General features: G+C 42.3%; 1 protein-coding gene across 1 annotated transcript in view; it reads left to right on the top strand.

Moving 5' to 3' along the window:
* Positions 1-25,651, top strand: part of MPHOSPH8 (M-phase phosphoprotein 8) — a 121,367-nt gene that overhangs the window by 7,788 nt on the left and 87,928 nt on the right. Inside the window, exon 2 of the mRNA XM_077483990.1 lies at positions 22,694-22,846. Coding sequence (XP_077340116.1) covers positions 22,694-22,846 — 153 coding nt within the window. The remainder of the gene's footprint in view (positions 1-22,693; positions 22,847-25,651) is intronic.

The raw sequence follows: 25,651 nt of genomic DNA on the forward strand, positions 1-25,651 counted from the left end.
CAATACCTCACGTGTGATTTGAACACCGTTTACATATGCGGGCGCGACTTCCGTATGCGTTTTCTTTGCTTTGCGGGGGCGGTGGGCGCTTTATTCATTTTAAAATGAATAAAACATTTTTTTTAAATTGTTTTAAGAAAAAAAAATTTAGCACTTTTATTGCTGTCACAAGGAATGTAAACATCCCTTGTGACAGTAATAGGTGGTGACAGGTACTCTTTATGGAGGGATCGGGGTTCTAAAAGACCCCCGATCCCTCCTTTACACTTCAAAGTATCCAGATCGCTGAAACCGGCGATTCTGAATACTGTATATTTTTTTTAAACCGGCGCCATTTACAGCCGAATAAATGGGAAGTGACGTCATGACGTCGCTTCCGTGTTTACTATTGGGAGACTGGAACGAAGCCGATTACGGCTTCATTCCAGTTCCTCCCCAGCAGCCAGAGGCATCAGTTTGTGAATCTGTGCTCCCGATTTGAACGGGGGCACCGGTAACAGCGGCGAGAGGGGGGGCGTCCCCTCCTGCTCCTCCGGCATAACAGCCGAGCGGCTTTTAGCCACTTCAGTTGTTATGGCTGGATAGCCAATCGCTCGCTGTAAAAAACGGTACCGGGATGATGCCTGCAGGTGCAGGCATCATCCCGGTATACCCCCCGGAAGCCGAGTATGCACATCTGCATACGCTCGGCGGGAAGGGGTTAAAATGGTTGTAAACCCTGACAGACCACTTTAACCTACAGGTAAGCCTAGATTAATGCTTGCCTGTAGGTGCAAGAAATATCTCCTTAGCCTACACGGTTAAGGAGATATTTTCCAAAAACTGGGTACCGATGTCTACGGTGCATGCGTGTCGTAGACAATGGAGCAGGTGCACTGAGCATGCCGTTAGTGAAGGCGATTATGCGGTCACTGACGGAGCAGTGATACCTGGAAGTCACTCCAGGAGATATGGAGGAAGTGAACGAGGGTCTCTGTGGGCTCTTCGATCTCGGTTAAGTAATTCATAATGAGCTAGTATGCTATGCACACTAGCTCATTATGCCTTTGTCCTGCAGGTGTTTTTTTTTTTTTGTTTTTTTTGGGGGGTTTACTTCCTCTTTAAGTGTCCCAGTTTGAAGGGGCCTTTACTCACTGAATGGAGTAGGTCAGGACTTTGAAGTATTGCTGTGCTGCCAATGGAAGCAGTATTATATTGCAGCTTACCAATTCTTATGCCGCGTACACACGACAGGACTTCAGTCCGGCAGACTTTCGACAGAGTTCTGACGGACTTTCCGAATGAACGGACTTGGCCACACACAATCACACCAAATTTCGACGGATTCGAACGTGATGACGTATGACTGGACTAGAATAAGGAAGTTCATAGCCAGTAGCCAATAGCTGCCCTAGCGTCGGTTTTAGTCCGTCAGACTAGCACACACACGAGCGGATTTCTGGGTCCGGCAGAGTTCTGTTGGAAAAATTTGAAACATGTTCCATTTCTAAAGTCTGTCAGACTTTTGCAAATCAAAAGTCTGCTGCAGCCCACACACGTTCGAATCATTCCGTCAGACTTTTGATGAAAAGTCTGGTCGTGTGTACGGGGCATTAGACATGATGGCTGTGTTCGTTTTTCTATCAACTGGCTTATGTTGAATGGTTCAACATTCGCTCAGTGCACATAGCCAATGGCAGTAGCTCTACTTTGTGTATTCTGAACGGGGGGACACGCACCTGCGGTCACTGTCGGAATACAATAGCGTGACGGGAGATTCTTGCATCCACATTACTTGAGGGGTTTGGTTTTTTTTTTTCCTATTTAGCTCACTGCTTGAACAAGAGAAAAAAAATCATTATAGTTGCCAAAGTCTGTTGTTTTTCAATATAACAAGCTGTCCTGCAGATGCAGCAGTTAGAAGGTTGAGGAAAACCAATTACCACTGACGGGTGCTTAGAATGATCAGCCTTTATTCATCTATGTAAAACATTTATGCCAAAAGTATAAACTGCTGCTGTATTTGCTTAAAAAGTATTAGGTGGAGTTCTGCTCAGATTTTGTTGTTGCATTTAACTCTACCGTCTCCGGACTGACAATGCTGCTGTCCAAAGGTGTCTCTGTTGCTCCTAGGCATTGTAATACAGGATTACTGGTCTCAAATCACCAGGGAAAAAAAGCTTAATAAAGAAACAAATGCAGTCCCCACATCCAATGATTGGAAAGCTACACTTTTTTTCTTTTTGTTAAATTTTTGTTATTGGGTTTAATACCGTTATAAAGTGGCCAGCTCAAGCTGCATTTATGGAGGCATGGTGGGGGCAGCACTGAGGGCATATTGTTGATACCAAGCAATCTATCCTTGGTGAAGATCAGCTAGGCACAGCTCCTCGTGAGACTGGCTTCTGTTGAACCGACATCCTGGAAAACCAGTAGCCAATCAGAATCTGATCCGCACTCAGCCAATGGCTGTGAGGGCTGACCAGTGTCCCCTGGCGGACAATAACGCAGCAGGGAGATCGCTTTACTAACATTGCATACAAATGAATGAGGTGGGCAACTACATGGCATATGAGTTTTAATGTGGAAAAATGTAAATAATGCATTTGGGTGGCACAAATATGAATGAAATCTACTCACTGGGGGGAGAACCTCTGGGGGTGGGGGGGGGATCTAGGATGAAAAAGGTCCTGGGGGTCCTAATAGATGATAGGCTCACCAATGGCATGCAATGCCAAGCTACTGCTAACAAAGCAAACAGAATATTGGCTTGCATTAAAAAGGGGATCAACTCCAGAGATAAAATTATAATTCTCCCGCTCTACAAGACTCTGGTCCGGCCTCACCTGGAGTATGCTGTCCAGTTCTGGGCACCACTCATCAGGAAGGATGTACTGGAAATGGAGTGAGTACAAAGGGCAACAAAGCTAATAAAGGGTCTGGAGGATATTGGTTATGAGGAAAGGTTGCGAGCACTGAACTTATTCTCTCTGGAGAAGAGACGCTTGATTTCAATTTATAAATACCTTACTGGTGACCCCACAATAGGGATAAAACTTTTCCGTTCAAGGGAGTTTAACAAGACTTGTGAAATGTAACTAGAAAAATTTGATGTATATCATGCTGACATGCAAACGTATATGAAATAACAGCCAGCACAACACTAAGGCAAGTGTAAATCAAAGGCTATGTGAAAGGTAAAACTTTGTGCAGCACTCAAATTCATGATGATAAAATATTGTATACATCTGCCTTGCGAAAGTATTCGACCCCCTTGAACTTTTCAACCTTTTGCCACATTTCAGGCTTCAAACATAAAAATATAAAATTTTTATTTTTTTGTGAAGAATCACCAACAAGTGGGACACAATTGTGAAGTGGAACGAAATCTATTGGATTTTTGAAACTTTTTTTAACTAATAAAAAAAAATGAAGAGTGGGACGTGCAAAATTATTCGGCCCCCTTGCGTTTAATACTTTGTAGAGCCACCTTTTGCTGCGATTACAGCTGCAAGTCGCTTGGGGTATGTCTCTATCAGTTTTGCACATCGAGAGACTGAAATTCTTGCCCATTCTTCCTTGCAAAACAGCTCGAGCTCAAGTGAGGTTGGATGGAGAACGTTTCTGAACAGGAGTTTTCAGCTCTTTCCACAGATTCTCGATTGGATTCAGGTCTGGACTTTGACTTGGCCATTCTAACACCTGGATACGTTTATTTGTGAACCATTCCTTTGTAGATTTTGCTGTATGTTTGGGATCATTGTCTTGTTGGAAGATAAATCTTCGTCCCAGTTTCAGGTCTTTTGCAGACTCCAACAGGTTTTCATCCAGAATGGTCCTGTATTTGGCTGCATCCATCTTCCCTTCAATTTTAACCATCTTCCCTGTCCCTGCTGAAGAAAAGCAGGCCCAAACCATGATGCTGCCACCACCATGTTTGACAGTGGGGATGGTGTGTTGAGGGTGATAAGCTGTGTTGCTTTTACGCCAAACATATCATTTTGCATTGTGGGCAAAAAGTTTTGATTTTGGTTTCATCTGACCAGAGCACCTTCTTCCACATGTTTGTCTCCCAGGTGGCTTGTGGCAAAATTTAGATGAGACTTTTTATGAATATCTTTGAGAAATGGCTTTCTTCTTGCCACTCTTCCATAAAGGCCAGATTTGTGCAGTGTACGACTGATTGTTGTCCTATGGACAGACTCTCCCACCTCAGCTGTAGTTCTCTGCAGTTCATCCAGAGTGATCATGGGCCTCTTGGCTGCATCTCTGATCAGTCTTCTCCTTGTCTGAGCTGAAAGTTTAGAGGGATGGCCAGGTCTTGGTAGATTTGCAGTGGTCTGATACTCCTTCCATTTAAAAATGATCGCTTGCACAGTGCTCCTTGGGATGTTTAAAGCTTGAGAAATCTTTTTGTATCCAAATCCGGCTTTAAACTTCTCCACAACAGTATTACGGACCTGCCTGGTGTGTTCCTTGGTCTTCATGATGCTCTCTGCGCTTTCAACAGAACCCTGAGACTATCACAGAGCAGGTGCATTTATACAGAGACTTGATTACACACAGGTGGATTCTATTTATCACCATCAGTCATTTAGGACAACATTGGATCATTCAGAGATCCTCGCTGAACTTCTGGAGTGAGTTTGCTGCACTGAAAGTAAAGGGGCCGAATAATTTTTCACGCACCACTTTTTTCAGTTTATTTGCTTAAAAAGTTTAAAATATCCAATAGATTTTGTTCCACTTCACAATTGTGTCCCACTTATTGGTGATTCTTCACAAAATTTAAATTTTAGATCTTTGTTTGAAGCCTGAAATGTGGCAACAAAAGGTTGAAAACTTCAAGGGGGCCGAATACATTTGCAAGGACACACACACACACACACACACACACACACACACACGGGTTGACAAATTTGCTTGGAATCTAGGAGCCAGCTAAAAAAGTTAGGAGCCAGGTCCGTGACGGCGATCTGGACCTGTCCCTGGCCTGACATGGAGACGAGTGAGGGGAAGATAGCCCCCAGCCCCCCACCTGTCTCCAAGTCATTGCCCATAGCTCTTAGAGGGACATTTTTAAATTGCATTTTAGTGTAAATATGAGATGTGAGGTCTCTCTGACCCCCCAGATCTCATATATAAAAGAGGACCTGTCATGCTTTTTTCTATTACAAGGGATTTTTACATTCCTTGTAATAGGAATAAAAGTGACACACATTTTTTTTTTTTTTTTTAAAAGAACAGTGAAAAAAATAAAAATAAAAGTTAAAATAAGAAAAAAAAATTGTTTTAAATGCGCCCTGTCTTGCCAAGCTTGCGTGCAGAAGCGAACGCATATATGAAAGCGGTGTTCAAACCACACATGTGAGGTATCGCTGCGATCGGTAGAGTAAGAGCAATAATTCTAGCCCCAGACCTCCTCTGTAACTCAAAACGTGCAACCTGAAGAATTTTTTAAACGTCGCCTATGGAGATTTTAAAGGGTAAAAGTTTGTCGCCATTCCATGAGCGGGCGCAATTTTGAAGCGTGACATGTTGGGTATCGATTTACTCGGCGTAACATTATCTTTCACAATATATAAAAAAAAATAATTGGGCTAACTTTACTGTTGTCTTTATTTTTTTTTTTTTTATTAAATAAAAAAATTTTCCCCAAAAAAAGTGCGCTTGTAAGTCCGCTGTGCAAATATGGTGTGACAGACAGTATTGCAACGACCACCATTTTACTCTCTAGGGTGTTAGAATAAATTATATATATATATATATATATAATATATATAATTTTTTTTTTTTTTTGTTTTGTTTAGGGGTTCTAAGTAAAGGGATGGAGAAAGACTGGCCCATTAGCATTGTTGGTTGTAATTCCAACGGCCACCACAAGAGGGCGCCAGATTCCAGAAGGAACCATAGGATCACAGAAGGCCTCAAAGCCGGGGGCTCAATTACCGGCCGCCTGCGGCGCGGCCCGACGCGATCGTGCGGGGGGGAGGGGGGGTCCACGGAGACGGGATACCCCCAGCTATGCTGCCCCAGGCGCAAGGTCGCTGATTCTAGTCGCCAATGCGACCTGGCGACCGGGTTTTGTCGAGCACTATATATATATATATATATATATATATATATATATATATATATATATATATATATATATATATATATATATATATATATATATATATATATATATATATATATATTATGTATATGTATGTGTGTATGTATATGTGTGTGTGTGTATATATATATATATATAAAATATACACAGGGCTCGGCAAAACCCGGGCGCCAGGTCGCATTGGCGACTAGAAATAGCGACCTCGCGCCTGGGGCAGCACAGCTGGGGGTATCCTGTCTCTGTGGACCCCCCCAGCGTGATCGCGTCGGGCCGTTCCGCCGGCGCCCGAAAATTTAGGCCGGCGGCTTTGAGGCCTTCTGCGGTCCTATGATTCCTTATGGAATCTGGCGCCCTCTTGTGGTCGCCGTTGGTATGACAAACCAGCAATGCTAATGAAGCTCCCTCTGAGTGTTTTTATATTACCTGCCTCTTCTTCCCTTTATTTAGAACCCCCTAAACATTATATATATTTTTTATTCTAACAACCTAGAGAATAAAATGTTGGTTGTTGCAATACTGTCTGTCACACCGTATTTGTGCAGCGGACTTACAAGCGCACTTTTGTTGGGAAAAATAATTTAGTTAATAAAAAAATAAGACAACAGTAAAGTTAGCCCAATTATTTTTTATATTGTGAAAGATAATGTTACGCCGAGTAAATAGATACCCAACATGTCACGCTTCAAAATTGCACCCACTCATGGAATGGCGACAAACTTTTACCCTTTAAAATCTCCATAGGCGACGTTTAAAAAAATTCTACAGGTTGCACGTTTTGAGTTACAGAGGAGGTCTGGGGCTAGAATTATTGCTCTCGCTCTACCGATCACGGCCCTACCTCCTATGTGTGGTTCGAACACCGATTTTATATGCGGGCAGGACAGGGCGAGTTTAAAAATTATTATTATTTTTTCTTCTTATTTTAACTTTTTTTTTTTTTTTCCACGGTGCTGCTATCTTCCCCTCACTCGTCTCCATGTCAGGCCAGGGACAGGTCCAGATCGCCGTCACGGACCTGGCTCCTAACTTTTTAAGCTGGCTCCTAGATTCCAAGCAAATTTGTCAACCCCTGTGTATGTGTGTGTGTGTGTGTGTATATATATCTATATATCTATATATATATATATATATATATATATATATGTGTATGTGTGCAATGACCACAAAAACAAATGTGAAATTCACAACCAAACTAAAGTCCTTGTGCCATCATATGAAGATTTTAACCATAAATATAACGGTCATTGGCTAAACAGATTATGTAACCAGAAGTGGAATTCCACGTGACTTCAGTGTTGAAGTGAAGACACAGACAATAGAACACCACCGCTTAATGAGGAGGCTTACTGGAGTAAGAGGACTCAAATGGGCACACCAAAGTATGGGATCTCCAGATCAAGATGGAAGACCGTCCAATTGGTCGAGATGTCACAGAGAAGCAGTCCTCGGAAGCAGCCAACTTGTTAGATCAAATGTTCAAAATAGCATGACCAAAAAAGAAAATAGTCCCCATAGTGTGAATCCGTATAAACATGGAAATTTATTTAAACAATTGGAAACATTCATTTTAGAAAGTGGATCAAGTGTTTTTGAAAATGAGGTTTGTGGGTAATGCACTGACATCAGCAGGGCTTGTACCAACGCGTTTTGTCTAAAGAGACATCATCTGGGGTATGAGCCTGCTGTAGTCACTGCGTTTTTATGTTATCAGGTCCAATAATGAGATTACCAACCTGTGATCATAATTTGGTGCTTCCTTCATGTGAACACTGCACATCCTGGTTTGAACAAAATGGCGCCAGGTCGTGTGTTCCAAGCTTCACTGTGAATAGAGTTGATCAATCCATTGACGTGTGAGGAGGCGGGCCTTTGCAAGTCAAGCCGCGCTGTGATTCGCATTGTAAAGTGTCAGCTCACACATGGAGTGTCCTATGAATACGTTGACGCCCCATATACCTATAGACGGCATGCGGTTCATGCCTCACTATGGGAGGACAAAGTCAGCAGACGCATCCATCACGTCATCAACAGAAAATACAATGATCATCGGCATTGGAATCGCCACCTACAGGCATAATGTGGTACGAACCTCAATCTGAATAAACAGAGGAGGTCAGTATATCAACCGCAATCTAAACAGGAGTGTGAACGGCAGTGACACTATCATGTAATTTGAAGAAAATGGGAAGCGACTAATCGTATATTTAATGTAAGAATGAAATTAAATTTAAACAATTTGATCACAGGACTGGTCTATATCAAAAATACATTTAAATGGAAGCTAAAATTAGATGTAAATACATTACATGAAATTAAAGTTAATAGAAAAAAAAAACTGTTAAATGAATATTTAGAAAAACTCCTATAAACTACACGTTTTGGGCTTCATTCATGAATGCATTGATGTCCTAGAGCTACATGATTCTGGCCAAAATGAGAATCACGATTTTTTGCTTAGAATAAAAAGATCACAATTCTTGCGACGTAAAATCTTTCACAATATATTTAAAAAAAGGTCTAACTTTACTGTTTTTTTTGTGTGTGTGTGTGTGTGTGTGTGTGTGTGTGTGGGGGGGGGGGGGGGGGTTTAAACCAACAAATGTCAGAAAAAGGTTCAGTGGTTAAACTTTTTTCACTTGCACAGTCTATTCCATTGACAAATTGCTACAATGTTTATACTAAAGCCCCATACACACTATCAGGTTTTTCTGCTGAGTTTTTCCTTCAGATTTACCAAAACCATATAATATGAGGTCAAACCTTAGGAGTTTCCAATTTGTATGCAATCAGGCAGGCTCTTGTACTACATGGTTTTAGTAAACCTGATGGAAGAACTCAGCAGAAAAACTGATAGCGTGTATGGGGCATTAAGTTCAACTGATAAAGAATGTTTTGATTGTTGGCAGACTGCCCAGTTTTTCCTCCCTTTCTTTTGACTGCTGTGACTTCAGAAGAGCAGAGAGAATTCTTTGCATAGAAAGACTTGTGAAACCCTTTAGTCAAGATTGCGATAACTATTCTTGACGATTAATTGTGCAGCTCTATGATGTCCCATTCAATATTGAAGCCCAAGGGGGAGTGGCATTGGAGCTCGTACAGCCAATACATTTTGAGGCGACACGCTCCTGGTCATGGCCCCACCCCTCTAAGTGGGAACGTACCTGTCAAATAAAAATTCTGTGCCCGTAGGGTAGGGTCTCTGTTAGGCCCCATTCATGCTGGGGCGGTTTTCAGGCGATACAGCGCCTGAAAAAAAGGTCCCCTTTCACTCCAGTGTGAAAGCCGCTAAAGGTAAAGCGCCACTAAAAATATCGGCGCTTTACTTCCGAAGCCCGCACCACCCCAGTGTGCAAGGGGCCTTATGAAATGGACGATAATATCTTGGGACATTACGTTTAGCTCCCATTTAAGAAAGGCGACACTGGGTGGTTGATGTTGGGTACAATTTTGCTCTTTAGATATGGCACCCTTCTATATATCGCCTTAGGTTGATCTGGCAGTAGGGGACCCATTATTTATTTTGTAAAGATCAGTGTAAAAATAAAAGTTAAAATGGGTAAATAATGTGTGTTTTTTCTTTTTTTTTTTTTTTGTTTCCCCCCCCCATCCCGATGAGCTCAGCAGGACCCGGCGCATCATGGTAAATGGCCGCTCATTGCGGAGTGATCGCTTGTAAACAAACCGGCGTCATGTTATGAAGCCGGTTCCTCCCCTCTCTGTACCGATCTCTGTACCGATCGGTACAGCAGACGGGTAAGAGATCGGTGTCAGCAGTGCTGTGGGCTGCATCTGCAGTGCCCACATCGCTGCTCACTGAAATTTAACCCCTCAATTCCCTGACAATACTCTGCAGTACAATACCAGCCAATACTCGGAGATGCCCTGCCATACCCAGCCATAGACGTCGCGCCCCCTCCTGCCGCACTCCGGTGCTTCTACCGACTCGCCAATACGATCAAAGCCAGAATCTTTTTATTTTTAATTTTTTTCAGGCTTCCCAGCCTAGAGGTGAGATGTGGGGTCTTATTGACCCCATATCTCACTGTAAAGAGGACCTGTCATGCCATATTCCTATTACAAGGGATGTTTACATTCCTTGTAATAGGAATAAAAGTGATCAAAAAATTATTTTTGGGGGAAAAAAATGTCAAACTAAAATAAAGTAAAATGAACAATAAAAAAAAAAAAAAATAATAATTCAAAGCGCTCCGTCCCCCATGTGCTAGCATGCAGAAGCAAACGCATACGTAAGTCCCGCCCACATATGAAAACTGTGTTCAAACCACACATGTGAGGTATCACTGCAAACGTTAGTGTGAGAGCAATAATTTTGGCCCTAGACCTCTAACTCAAAACATGTAACCAGTAAAAAAAATTAAAGCATCGCCTATGGGGATTTTTAAGTAGCGACATTTGGCGCCATTCCACGAGCATCTGCAATTTTGAAGAGTGACATGTTGGGTATCTATTTACTCGGCGTAACTTCATCTTTCACATTATGCAAAAAATTGGGCTAACTTTACTGTTTTTTTTTTTTTTTGCACAAAACTGTTTTGCAACGACCACCATTGTATTCTCCAGGGTGTTTGCTAAAAAAAAACATATATAATGTTTTGGGGTTCTATGTAATCTTCTAGCAAATAAACGATGATTTTTACATGTAGGAGAGAAATGTCAGAATTGTCCTGGTGGCGCTCCCTGCATGTTGGGTTTCTGTATGTGGCCACGCTGTGTAAAAGTCTCACATGTGGTATCGCCATACTCGGGAGTAATAGCAGAATGTGTTTTGGGGTGTAATTTGTGGTATGCATATGCTGTGTGTGAGAAATAACCTGATAATATGACAATTTTGTGGGGGGGGGGGAAATCTTGAATTTTGCAAAGAATTGTGGGGAAAAAATGACAACTTCAAACTCATCATGCCTCTTGCTAAATACCTTGGAATGTCTTCTTTCCAAAAAGGGGTCATTTGGGAGGTATTTGTACTTTTATGGCATGTTGGGGTCTCAAGAATTGAAATGGGCCGTCAGTACTCAGTACAGGTGTGATCAATTTTCAGATATTGGCACCACATATAACTTTCACAAAGACCATAATATCCACCATTTTGTACTTATTTTTACCAAAGATATGTAGTGGTATAAATTTTGGCCAAAATTTATGAAGAAAAATTACTAATCTGATAAATTTTATTACAGAAACAAAGAAAAATGCATTATTTTATTTTTTACAGAATTTTCGGTCTTTTTTTCTTTTATAGTATAAAAAAACACAGCGGTGATTAAATACCACCAAAAGAAAGCTCTATTTGTGTGGAAAAAAAGGACAACAATTTCATATGGGTACAGTGTTGCATGACTGAGTAATTGTCATTCAAAATGTGAGAGCACCAAAAGCTGAAAATTGATCTGGTTATTAACCACTTGCCGACCGCCGCACGACGATATACGTCGGCAGAATGGCACGGGCAGGCATATTGGCGTATATATAAGTCCATGCCTGCCCGCGGGTGGGGGGCCCGATCGGGCCCCCCCCCGGTGCCTGCGGCGGTCGGCATTCGTTCGGGAGAGATCAGGGATGAGGGGACGGCCATTCATTCATGGCCACCCCCTCGCGATCGCTCCCGACGAATGAAAATCCTCGGTGACATCACTTCCTCTCCTGTATTGTAAACACAGGCAGAGGAAATGATGTAATCTCTCCTCGTGTCGGTCTTTTTCGTTCCGGCACGGAGGAGAGAAGATCGGTGAGTTGCACCTAACACTACACTAACAGTAGAACACGCCAGGCACACTTTTCACCCCCCTGATCACCCCCCAATCACCCCCCCAATCACCCCTGCCCCCCCAGTCACAGTGACACCAAGTGCATTTTTTATTATTTTTATTTTTTTTTTATTTTTTTTGCATTGGTGTCATTTGTGACTGTAATAACTGTTAGGGCAGTTAGGGTTAGCCCCCTTTAGCTCTAGGGTGCCCCCCTAACCCCCCCAATAAAGGTTTAACCCCGTGATCACCCCCCGTCGCCAGTGTCACTAATAAGCGATTTTTTTCTGATCGCTGTATTAGTGTCACAGGTGACGCTAGTTAGGCAGGTAAGTATTTAGGTTCGCCGCAGCTTTTTATAGCGTCAGGGACCCCCATATACTACCGCATAGCCCCCTGATTGCCCCCCAGTTAACCCTTTCACCAGTGATCACCATATAACTGTTACAGGTGACGCTGGTTGGTTAGTTATTTTTTTTTTGTTTCAGGGCACCCGCCATTTATTACCTAATAAAGGTTTAACCCCCTGATCACCCGGCGGGTGATATAAGTTTGAGGGTCAGATAAGGCCTGCGTCGCCCCAGCGTCAGGTTAGTGCCAGTACCGCTAACACCCACGCGCAAAGCATACACCTCCCTTTAGTAATATAGTATCTGATCAGATCTATATTAGCGTTGCCTTCATTTTAGGTTTCCCAAAACGCATTGTTAGCGGGATCAGCCCAGATACCCGCTAGCACCTGCGTTTAGCCCCTCCGCCAAGCCCAGCCCAGCCCACCCAAGTGCAGTATCGATCGATCACTGTCACTTACAAAACACAACACACATAACTGCAGCGTTCGCAGAGTCAGGCTTGATCCCTGCGATCGCTAACAGTTTTTTTTGTAGCGTTTTGAAACAGTCGCTGACAGGCTAGGTGCTTTTTTACCTGTGAGTCTCACTAGTGTACCCCTAAATTTAGAGCCCAAAATGGCAAGGCGAAGGTACACTAGTGAAGAGGCCTACACGTTTCTGAGCATGACAGATAGTGAAGAGGACGTCACTCATCTGTCAGATTCAGGCTCAGAATACGATCCTGTAGAGGACAGCGGCTCCATGACAGATAGCTCTGACGACGGAGATGAGGCCGCTGCTAAGAACAGGTGTGCCCAATCCCGTATGTATTCTGTTGTTGAGGTGCAGGAACCGCAGGTCACTCGTATGGAGCAGAGACGTACTAGAGCCGCTCAACCTTCTGGTGAACTGGCAAGCACCAGCGGCCTAGTACACCCTGGACGTACATCCAGCACTGCAGTAACACGTGGTGACGTGGCGAGTCCCATAAGTGCAGTTCAAGCTGGCGAGGTGGCAAGCACAAGTAGTGTCCCGCTGCCACCAAGAAGAAGACAAAGACAGGCCCGTCGTACCCATAGTGCCCTTCCTGCAGAATTCGCCAATCCTATTTGGGTGCCCACATCTTCTGCAGAACCCGTACTTCCCCCATTCACTGGCCAACCTGGCATTAACGTGGAAACAGTTGATTTTACGACACTTGACTTTTACTCACTGTTTTTCACCGAAGATCTCTATAGATCTATTGTGGACCAAACCAATTTGTACGCTGCTCAACACATCGCCACTATTCCCCAGTCCGCCCTTGCCAGACAATGGAAACCAGTTACGGTTTCCGAATTTAAAACCTTTCTGGGCCTCTCCCTCAACATGGGCATAACCAAAAAGAGTGAATTGCGGTCATATTGGTCCACTGACCCAATTCACCATATGCGCGTGTTCTCTGCTTCCATGTCCAGGGCACGATATGAGATGATTTTGCGGTTCATGCACTTCAGCGACAATGAACTCTGTCGTCCTCGTGGAGACCCTGAATACGATCGGCTCTACAAAATTCGGCCCCTCATAAACCACTTCAACCAACGTTTTGCAGACATGTTTACTCCCCATCAAGTTGTCTGCGTTGATGAGTCCCTGATTAAGTTTTCTGGTCGCTTGTCATTCAAACAATACGTCCCCAACAAGCGTTCCAGATACGGGGTCAAGATGTATAAGCTCTGTGACAGGGCCACAGGCTATACACGTAGTTTCATGGTTTATGAGGGTAAAGATAGTCACGTAGAGCCGGAGAACTGCCCTGATTACATAGGAAGCGCTGGCAAGATAGTGTGGGACATGGTGTCACCCTTATTCGGAAAGGGGTACCACTTGTACGTGGACAATTATTACACAAGCGTGCCACTGTTTAGTCACTTGTTTGATCAGCAGATTGGAGCATGTGGCACCGTGCGACCTAATCGCCGGGGCTTTCCCCAGCGGCTTGTAGAGTCCCCTCTTAGGCTGGGGGAGAGAGCCTGCTTGCGCAGTAATAATTTGCTCGCTATGAAGTGGAGGGATAATAAGAATGTTTTCGTTCTTACCTCCCTTCATGCAGACACGACGGTCCAAATTTCTACGGCGACTGGTATTGTGGAGAAACCCCTCTGTGTCCACAAATATAACCTTAACATGGGAGGGGTGGACCTCAATGACCAGTTGTTGGCGCCGTATCTAGTTGCCCGTAAGGCCAGACGCTGGTACAAAAAAGTGTCTGTTTATTTATTCCAATTGGCTATACTGAATGCTTATGTACTACACAAAGCTTCAGGACGGACTGGATCCTTCCTCAAATTCCAGGAGGATATCGTCAGAGCCCTTCTGTATCCAGACGGTGCTCCACCTCACCTTCCCCTACCAGATGCAGTAAGCCGGCTGCATGAGAGGCATTATATTTATGTCCTCCCGAGTACCCCTACCCAACGAGCCCCCCAAAGAAAATGTCGTGTCTGCAGTAAGCGCGGATTTAGGCGTGACACCCGTTATTGTTGTCCCCGCTGTCCTGACAATCCTGGTCTTTGCATTGGTGAATGTTTTGAACGCTACCATGAACTAGTTGAGTTTTAGAGTAGGGTACAGCATTGCACAGGCTAGGCACACGTTCACAGGGTCTCCCAAGATGCCATCGCATTTTGAGAGACCCAAACCGCTGGAACCGTTACAACAGAAGTGTTAAAGTTACATAAAAAAGTGTTTAAAAAAAAAAAAAAAAAAAAAAAAACAAAAAACCAAAAAAAATATAAAATAAAAAAACCAAAAATAGTTGTCGTTTTATTGTTCTCTCTCTCTCTATTCTCTCTCTATTGTTCTGCTCCTTTGTACTGTATTCTATTCTGCAATGTTTTATTGTTAACCATTTTTTGTTTTCAGGTACGCCATTCAGCTGTAGCGTGGATTTATTTATCTTGACAGCAACAGCGTTTGCTCCCACGATACGTAAAGCCACGACTCCAGCGCTGTCGGAGGTGATTTCACCACCACAGTTAAAAAAAGAGCATATATGCCGAAGCATGGGGGCATAAGGGGTGGAGGAGCGATCTGCTCCTACCTTTTGCGGGAGGATGCCCCCATGCTTCGGCATATATATATTTTAGGCACAGATTGTGTTAAATGTGTTATTTTTTGCGATTTTTTTTGTATTTGCTTTGCAGGTATGGTAAGTCCTACTGTTATACTGTAATGTTACTTTGTTTTATTGTTAACCATCATTTGCTTAGCAGGTACGCCATTCTGCTGCAGAGCGGATTTATTTATCTTGACAGCAACAGCGTTTGCTCCCATGATACATAAAGCCGCGACTCTAGCACTGTCGGGGGTGATTTCACCACCACAGTTAAAAAAGAGCATATATGCCGAAGCATGGGGGCATAAGGGGTGGAGGAGCGATCTGCTCCTACCTTTTGCGGGAGGATGCCCCCATGCTTCGGCATATATAAATGGTGCATGTATGCCCACCATTAGAAAGTGGGTGGATGAAGGGTGGTATCTAATGGTGGGCATACCCACCGATCAATATTTTTTTTTCGTTCAGCCCACAGGCTGCATGAAAAAAAAATTACAATATATGCCCAACCAGTTCCAGCAACATACTGGTATGTTGCGGGACTTTGAGTGCTTATACCAGAATGATGCCTGCAGGTTTAGGTATCATCTTGGTATCATTCTTTTCAGCCAGCGGTCGGCTTTTATGTAAAAGTAATCCTAGCGGCTAATTAGCCTCTAGACTACTTTTACAAGCAGTGGGAGGGAATGTCCCCCCCCCCCGCACCATCTTCCATGGTTTTCTCAGGCTCTCCTGTCCCAACAGGGAACCTGAGAATGCAGCCGGTGGTTCCGCCAGCTGACCATAGAGCTGATCAGAGACCAGAATGGCTCCAATCATCTCTATGGCCTAAGACACCGGAAGCTACAAACATTTCATGACTTAGATTTTGCGGGATGTAAACAGCGCCATTGGGAAATTGGGAAAGCATTTTATCACACCGATCTTGGTGTGGTCAGATGCTTTGAGGACAGAGGAGAGATCTAGGGTCTGATAGACCCTAATTTTTAAAAAAAAGAGTACCTGTCACTATCTATTGCAATCATAGGGGATATTTACATTCCCTGAGATAACAATAAAAATCATAAAAAAATATATATAAATGAAAGGAACAGTTTAAAAATAAAATAAAAAAGCAAAATAAATAATAAAAAAAAAATTAATAAAAAAAAACACCCCTGTACCCCCCTGCTAAGGCGCAACGTGGAACGCAAGCATTGGTCTGGTGGCATATGTAAACAGCAATTGCACCATGCATGTGAGGTATCACCACGAAGGTCAGATCGAGGGTACTAATTTTAGCAGTAGACCTCCTCCGTAAATCTAAAGTGGTCACCTGTAAAGGCATTTAAAGGCTTTTAAAAATGTACGTAGTTTGTCGCCGCTGCACGTTTCTGCGCAATTTTAAAGCATGTCATGTTTGGTATCCATGTACTCGGCCTAAGATCATATTTTTTATTTCATCAAACATTTGGGCAATATAGTGATTTTTAGTGCATTAAAATAAAAAAAAGTGTGTTTTTTCCCCCAAAAATGCGTTTGAAAAATCGCTGCGCAAATACCGTGTGAAAAAAAATAATGAAAAACCCACCATTTTAATCGGTAGGGCTTTTGCTTTAAAAAAACACTTCATGTTTGGGGGTTCAAAGTAATTTTCTTGCAAAAAAAAATATTTTTTCATGTAAACAAAAAGTGTCAGAAAGGGCTTTTTCTTCAAGTGGTTAGAAGAGTGGGTGATGTGTGACATAAGCTTCTAAATGTTGTGCATAAAATGCCAGGACAGTTCAAAACCCCCCCAAATGACCCCATTTTAGAAAGTAGACACCCCAAGCTATTTGCTGAGAGGCATGTCGAGTCCATGGAATATTTTATATTTTGACAAAAGTTGTGGAAAAAATACATTATTATTATTTTTTATTTTTTTTTTGCACAAAGTTGTCATTAAATGATATATTGCTCAAACATGCCATGGTTATATGTAAAATTACACCCCAAAATACATTCTGTTGCTTCTCCTGAGTACGGGGATACCACAAGTGTGAGACCTTTTGGGAGCCTAACCGCGTACGGTACCCCAAAATCCAAGCACCACCTTCAGGATTTCTAAGGGTGTAAATTTTAGATTTCATTCCTCACTGCCTATCACAGTTTCGGAGGCCATGGAATGCCCAGATAGCACAAAATCCCCCCAAGTGACCCCATTTTGGAAAGGAGACACCCCAAGCTATTTGCCGAGAGGTATGGTTAGTATTTTGCAGACCTTCATTTTTGTCACAAAGTTTTGAAAATTGAAAAAAAGAAAAAAAATATACATTATTTTTTTTTTTCTTCATTTTCAAAAACAAATGAGAGCTGCAAAATACTCACCATGCCTCTCGGCAAATAGCTTGGGGTGTCTACTTTCCAAAATGGGGTCATTTTGGGGGGTTTTGTGCTATTTTGGCATTTTATGGCCTTCAAAACTGTGATAGGTAGTGAGGTGTAAAATCAAAAATTTACCCCCTTAGAAATCCTGAAGGCGGTTCTTGGTTTTCGGGGCCCCGTACGCGACTAGGCTCCCAAAAAGTCCCACATATGTGGTATCCCCGTACTCAGGAGAAGCAGCAGAATTTATTTTGGGGTGTCATTTCACATATGTCCCTGGCATGTGTGAGCAATATATCATTTAGTGACAACTTTGTGAAAAAAAAATAAAAAAAAATAAAAGTTTGTAATTTTCCCGCAACTTGTGGCAAAATATAAAATATTCCATGGACTCAACATGCCTCTCAGCAAATAGCTTGGGGTGTCTACTTTCTAAAATGGGGTCATTTGTGGGGGTTTTGTGCCATCTTGGCATTTTATGGCCTTCAAAACTGTAATAGGTAGTGAGAAGTGAAATCAAAGATTTACGCCCTTAGAAAGCCTGAAGGCGGTTCTTGGCTTTCGGGGCCCCGTACGCACCTAGGCTCCCAAAAAATCCCACATATGTGGTATCCCTGTACTCAGGAGAAGCAGCAGAATTTATTTTGGGGTGTCATTTTACATATGCCCATGGCATGCGTGACTAATATATCATTTAGTGACAACTTTGTGAAAAAAAAAATAAAAAAAAAAAAGTTTGTAATTTTCCCGCAACTTGCGGCAAAATATAAAATATTCCATGGACTCAACATGCCTCTCAGCAAATAGCTTGGGGTGTCTACTTTCTAAAATGGGGTCATTTGTGGGGGTTTTGTGCCATCTTGGCATTTTATGGCCTTCAAAACTGTAATAGGTAGTGAGGCGTGAAATCAAAGATTTACGCCCTTAGAAAGCCTGAAGGCGGTTCTTGGCTTTTGGGGCCCCGTACGCAGCTAGGCTCCCAAAAAGTCCCACATATGTGGTATCCCCGTACTCAGGAGAAGCAGCAGAATTTATTTTGGGGTGTAATTTCACATATGCCCATGGCATGCGTGAGCAATATATCATTTAGTGACAACTTTGTGAAAAAAAAAAATAAAAAAAAAAAAGTTTGTAACTTTCCCGCAACTTGCGGCAAAATATAAAATATTCCATGGACTCAACATGCCTCTCAGCAAATAGCTTGGGGTGTCTACTTTCTAAAATGGGGTAATTTGTGGGGGTTTTGTGCCATCTTGGCATTTTATGGCCTTCAAAACTGTAATAGGTAGTGAGGCGTGAAATTAAAAATGTATGCCCTTAGAAAGCCTGAAGGCGGTGCTTGGTTTTCGGGGCCCCGTACGCGGCTAGGCTCCCAAAAAGTCCCACATATGTGGTATCCCCGTACTCAGGAGAAGCAGCAGAATTTATTTTGGGGTGTAATTTCACATATGCCCATAGCATGTGTGAGCAATATATCATTTAGTGACAACTTTGTGAAAAATTTATAAAGTTTGTCATTTTCCCGCAACTTGTGGCAAAATATAAAATATTCCATGGACTCAACATGCCTCTCAGCAAATAGCTTGGGGTGTCTACTTTCTAAAATGGGGTCATTTGTGGGGGTTTTGTGCCATCTTGGCATTTTATGGCCTTCAAAACTGTGATAGGTAGTGAGGAGTAAAATGACATATGTATGCCCTTAGAAATCCTGAAGGCGGTGCTTGGCTTTCGGGGCCCCGTACGCGGCTAGGCTTCCAAAAAGTCGACCACATGTGGTATCCCCGTACTCAGGAGAAGCAGCAGAATGTATTTTGGGGTACAATTCCACATATAACCATGGCATGTGTGAGCAATATATCATTTAGTGACAACTTTGTGTAAAAAAAAATAAAAATTTTTTTTTTTGTCATTATTCAATCGCTTGCGGCAAAAAAATAAAATATTCAATGGGCTCAACATGCCTCTTATCAATTTCCTTAGGGTGTCTACTTTCCAAAATGGGGTCATTTGGGGGGGTTTTGTACTGCCCTGCCATTTTAGCACCTCAAGAAATGAGATAGGCAGTCATAAAATAAAAGCTGCGTAAATTCCAGAAAACGTACCTTAGTTTGTAGATGTGACAACTTTTGCGCAAACCAATAAATATACAATTATTGACTTTTTTTTTACCAAAGACATGTGGCTGAATACATTTTGGCCTAAATGTATGACTAAAATTGAGTTTATTGGATTTTTCTAATAACAAAAAGTAGAAAATATCATTTTTTTTCAAAATTTGCGGTCTTTTTACGTTTATATCGCAAAAAATAAAAATCGCAGAATCAGTCAAATACCTTTAAAAGAAAGCTCTATTTGTGGGAAGAAAAGGACGCAAATTTCGTTTGGGTACAACATTGCATGACCGCGCAATTACCAGTTAAAGCAGCGCAGTGCCAAAGTGTAAAAAGACCTCTGGTCATTTACCAGCAAAATGGTCCGGTCTTAAAGTGGTTAAGGGTGTTTAAATGCCCAGTGGTCAAATGGTTAAACAAAACAAACCTCCAATCTGTTCACTTGTATGTATAATTTAGATTTAAAAAAAAACTTAAACTTAAATAATACACAAAAACGGGTAATCCAAAACTTTTGGACAAAAAAAATGTGCTGACTTTACTGTTTTTTATTCATTAGTGTTTTTTTTCCCCAAAAATTGCGTTTGAAAGACCGCTGTGCAAATGCCGTGTGACATAAAATATTGCAACCGCTATTTTTATTCCCTAGAGTCTCTGCTTATATCTAGTAAGCAGAGGCTGGGGGGGGGCGGCCTATCTCCCGCCACCGAGAAAAGTGATCTTGCGGCTAATCCGCAGCAGAGTCCACTTTTATCTTGTAGCCGACCAAACACGGGGATACCGGGGTTATGGCAGTTAGCTGCTGCCATAACAATATCCGTTCCCAAAGTAGGGACGTACATCGGTGATCGGAAAGTGGTTAACGCATAGATTTCTCTATGCAGCATGGATGGGAGAAGCCACTGCTGCTGCTGGCAGCTGTAAAAATACCCATACAGTGGATGCATATGGTTGGATCCAACCGCTATGTAGTCAAAAAAATCTGTCTAGTGCCTCAGATTTTTTTTTTTTTTTTTTTCATATCAAAGGGTGGAGACCGGGCCACCCATAGAGAAAACGTATGGCCAGTTCCATTGAGGTCTCAAAACGTTTTTCTAGTAGAGGAGTGTGCTTAAAAACCCAGCTTTTCACTGTTGTCAGTGTCCCTGTTGCAGGTTTTCCCTGACTTACTGTCTTGTGACACCATGTTAACTGGGACACCAGTGAAACAAATTATCTAATGGGGCCCAAGATAGCGGTAAACATATTTTTGTTCTTACTATCAAATAGTTAGAACTAGACTAACATATATGCTTTTACAATAAAATTATTGTAAAATGTGTGTGTTTTTTTTTTTTTTTTTATTTTTTTATTTTTTTTTTTTACATGCCATACTTTCCTGCTCTATGCAATGTTTTTGCACACAGTAGTACCGATCCTCCTCTTCCTATACCTATCAGTGTGCTCATATCTCATATAATACCTCATCTTTGAGAACGAGAGAAAAAAATAAACTGCGCTTGGGTAAAACCGCGAAGAGCGAACAAAAAAATACTATCAAACTATAATGAAGGCGGCAGCAATAAATGTGATACAAACACCCAACAGCAATGAAAAAATACAAAAAGCTGCGCCAACGTAAAATTTATCTCTAAAGACAAAAAACCTCTAAAAAAGGAATTGTGTTGTATATAAGTGAAATGTGAATAATTGATATATTCAAAATTTCCAAATGCATAAAAGAGTCCAAAAAAATTTTAAACAGCAATTATAAAGAATTCATTCTTAGAAAGTTCATAAATGAGTCCATAAATAATCGACAGTTGTAGTCCTAAATGGAGACACCACAGTGGTTGAATACACTCAGATGCGCACAAGTGCCCGTCACCATATAGTGGGTGCGCTTACCAGAAAGAACTTAGGTTGGAGCGTTTATAATTAAATCGTTTGGTCACGCCAGAATACTCCTCTATTTAGTGGGTCAGCTCACCGCATTGAAACAGCATTCTTACGAGAACATCTTAATCCATGATCCCAGAAATTACACTCAGCGGCTCAGAGGGAAAAGAGGGAACAAACATAGTGTGATATTGTATGAACAATTTATTCAAATAAAAAGTAGTGCACTTACATAGAAGTCGAATAAATACAGCGTGTATAAAAAGGACATGAAAAGCCGGCCGCCATTCAGGAGCCCGTCCTCCTCTCCTACCACGTGGTGGCGTCACTGTGTGCCTTACCCACTAAATAGAGGAGTATTCTGGCGTGACCAAACAATTTAATTATAAACGCTCCAACCTAAGTTCTTTCTGGTAAGCGCACCCACTATATGGTGACGGGCACTTGTGCGCATCTGAGTGTATTCAACCACTGTGGTGTCTCCATTTAGGACTACAACTGTCGATTATTTATGGACTCATTTATGAACTTTCTAAGAATGAATTCTTTATAATTGCTGTTTAAATTTTTTTTGGACTCTTTTATGCATTTGGAAATTTTGAATATATCAATTATTCACATTTCACTTATATACAACACAATTCCTTTTTTAGAGGTTTTTTGTCTTTAGAGATTAATTTTACGTTGGCGCAGCTTTTTGTATTTTTTCATCTTTGAGAAAGGGTCTTTCGGTATTAATGTGATTACTATAATTTTGCGACTTGTTAGCTTATTTACTGTTTTAAATACAGTATCTTCACATGGTGGCTGCGTGATCGTTAAGCGTTTCCATGTAGGGTTTCACTGAAGGCTTGGTTAGTGTTCATTGTAGTTGGGGGGGAAAAAAAAGCTATCCTTTAACACAGCGGTGGAGAAAATAGGAAGACGCAAAGCTATATTGTGTGTGATAAAACAGTTTTATAGTTCATGACAGGTGATGCTGGGGGTCTTCAGTCTTCAAGCCATTGGTGTGTTTTATATCCCTATCATTGATTCTTAATCTTTAACACCGTTTTGTTTGATTTTTTCAGGGAAAGGTGTTTTACCAAGTCCGCTGGAAGGGGTATGATTCAAGTGGTGACACCTGGGAGCCGGAGGCCCATCTTGATGACTGTAAAGAAGTTCTTCTTGAATTCAGGAGAAAACAAGCAGAAAGCAAACAGAAAGCTAAGAAGGAATCACCGGTAAATTTGCAAAACAATAATTGACGCTGGGTTCACACTATTGCAAATTGGATGTGAATATGTTTTTGTAGTTATGAGGGTTCCTTCTGGATTGTAATTGCCTAAATCTGCTGTTCTGCTAAGGCCCCTTCCTTTCACACAGGATGGATCCGTCGGAGCGGAATCCACCTACTCGGCAGGGGATCACTCCACTTATCCCCACTGAGCAGGCGGATGACAGGTCCTGTCTGCTCTGCTATTCAGAATGGACAAGGACAGAGCCCACTCTATGGGGCTGTTGGAAGGAAACAGACTGTTTTCTATCCAATTGTCATTCGATCTGGACAGATGGCGAACTTTAAATCCATCTGTTTTCGCTGTATTTTGATGGATTGAATGCCATGGATGACATCCGCCGCTTCCATAAAGGACAATGGGTGGTCCGATCAGGTCCGTCTGAAAAAAAAACAGCCAGGTGGACAAGATTGGTCTGCTAGTGTGAAAGGGACATTAGAGGTTTGCTTTAACATGAAATTATCACAAACCTGAACAATCAAAACCTGGCTTGTAAGTAATTGTACGTGTAAACTTGGGTTTCTCTTTCGCTCATTGACAGACACAGCACTCAACTATTCATAACCATAGGGTTATATTGCCCCCTACAGGAGTAGGACACTAGCTAGAAATGAGAATTGGCTACGTCTATGGGCAGTCCTAGGTGATACACCCCCCTCTCTGCTATAAGCCTTCAATTTTTTTATTTTTTTTTCTGCTTAGTCAGGAGTAAGGACCTAGTTCCCTGCTGGGATCTCTGGTTCTGGCAATTTTTTTGCTTTTTAAACTACTTTTCCCCCATCCGTCCTCTACAGCAATTTAAAAGGCCTCTCCTCTGACCCTCAGTTGTTTTGTGTTTCCAGTAGGGCTCCAACTAACTATTTTCATAATCGATTAGTTGGCCGATTGTTTCGATTGCTGCAGGGGTGTCTGTATAAGACTGTAGAGCCAGGCTTTCTGATAGTTATTAAAAAAAAAAAAGGGGGAACTCACTCTGATACTCTTCTATTGTTAAGCCAGCAGATTCTGTCCTGGGCAGAGAACAATGTCTCTTCAGTCAGGGCGGTGCACAACAGTGGGACAGCAAATGTTCTGGTGGACTATCTGAGCAGAGTAAACATTTAGTGGCAGCAGCTGGGAACTGAATCACGACATGTTCCAGGAGATCATGTTAAGGTTGGGTGTGCCCAGAGAGTGGATCTTTTTCATCCAGTCTCAACAAAAATCTACCGGATTTCTTCTTGCTGGAAAGAGAGATGGAGTCCTTAGGGACAGATGCACTCTTTTTTTTTTTCCTGTGGAATTTCACTCTAGCAGACGCCTTTCCTCTCTTACCACTGGTAGTTCAGAAGATTGTTCAGGACCAAGCAGCAGTTATCCTGATTGCCCCTTGGTGGCCCAAGAGGAGTTGGTTCTCCTTGCTGAGAGCTCTCACTAAACCCCCCCCCAGCCCCTCTTGGAGCAGACGGATCTTCTCCATCAGAGCCAGTATTCCATCCAAACCCTCAGACCTTCCATTTGACAGCCTGGAGGCTGAGTGGCACATCCTATAGCTAAGGGGGTGCTCAGAGGGTTATTGAGACTATTCTGGACAGCCGTAAGTTAGTCACAAGAAATATCTATGGGAAAATTTGGGAAACGTTGTTTTTTCTTTTTTGTTTCCAGGCAGAAGAAAAGAATTGGATTCTTTCTACTCCCTATATACAAAAGAGGAGTGGAGAAAGTACTTTCTGTCGTCACCCTTAAGGTTCAGGTTGCTGCCCTGTCTCTGTTTGCAGAAAGAAGACTGGCCGAGGACCCTTTTGCTAAAGGGGCTCCTTTCAGCCTGGGCTGTTAAACAGATTCCTCCCTGGGATCTGTCATTGGTACTTAATGCTCTAACTAGGGCTCCTTTTTTGAGCCATTGCATGAGGCCTCTCTGAAATAGATTTCCTTTAAAGATTACCTTTTCGCTATGTCAGGGAGAAGTGGTTCTGATCTAGAATATTTTTCCTAGAAGGACCCTTTCCTGAGGATTTTAGAGGCCCAATCCTTTGTACTTAACCAAAGTTTCTTCCAGCTTTCACAGGCCCCAGGAGGTAGTTCTTCCTAGTTTTTGTTCCTCCTGCAAGAAAGCGGAAGACTAAAGATTTTGTTTTTTTTTTTGATGTGAAAAGATGCCTTCTGCTTTATCTACAAAGGTCTAGTGAGTTTAGGAGATCCTCCCATATCTTAGTGTTGTGCAGTGGCCCCAAAAAGGGGACCAAGGTATCCATAGAAGTTCCCTTTCCAGATGGATTAGAAGGTGGCTTTTTTTGGTTGCTATCACCTCTGCTCGCAGAGCGTCAGAGCTGTAGGCGTTACCATGTCAAACTTCTTACCTGGTGATCCACAAAGATGAAGTGGTTCTTTGCCCCTTGTCCTTGGTTTCTCCTCTGATTCCTTTTGACTAAGGATGTTGTATTGCCTTCCCTGTGCCCCAGGTCAAAATGTCCTAAGGGTTTGACCTTAACCCAGTGGTCATCAACCCTGTCCTCAGGGCCCAATAACAGGCCAGGTTTGCAAGATAACTGAAATGCATCACAGGTGATATTTGCTGCTCAGTGATTGCAGTATTCTAGTCTACATCTCCCCAAGGTAATACATAAAACATGGTCTGTTAGTAGGCTCTGAGGATAGGGTTGATGACCACTGCCTTAACCACTTCAGCTCCGGACCAATAAATACCTTAAGGACCAGAGGTCTTTTTGCAATTTCGCACTGCGCTGCTTTAACTGGTAATTGCGCGGTCAT

Source organism: Lithobates pipiens, unplaced genomic scaffold (genome assembly GCF_037356315.1).
Source record: "Lithobates pipiens isolate NorthernLeopardFrog02 unplaced genomic scaffold, aLitPip1_a1.2 Scaffold_16, whole genome shotgun sequence".
Classification (NCBI taxonomy): domain Eukaryota; kingdom Metazoa; phylum Chordata; class Amphibia; order Anura; family Ranidae; genus Lithobates; species Lithobates pipiens.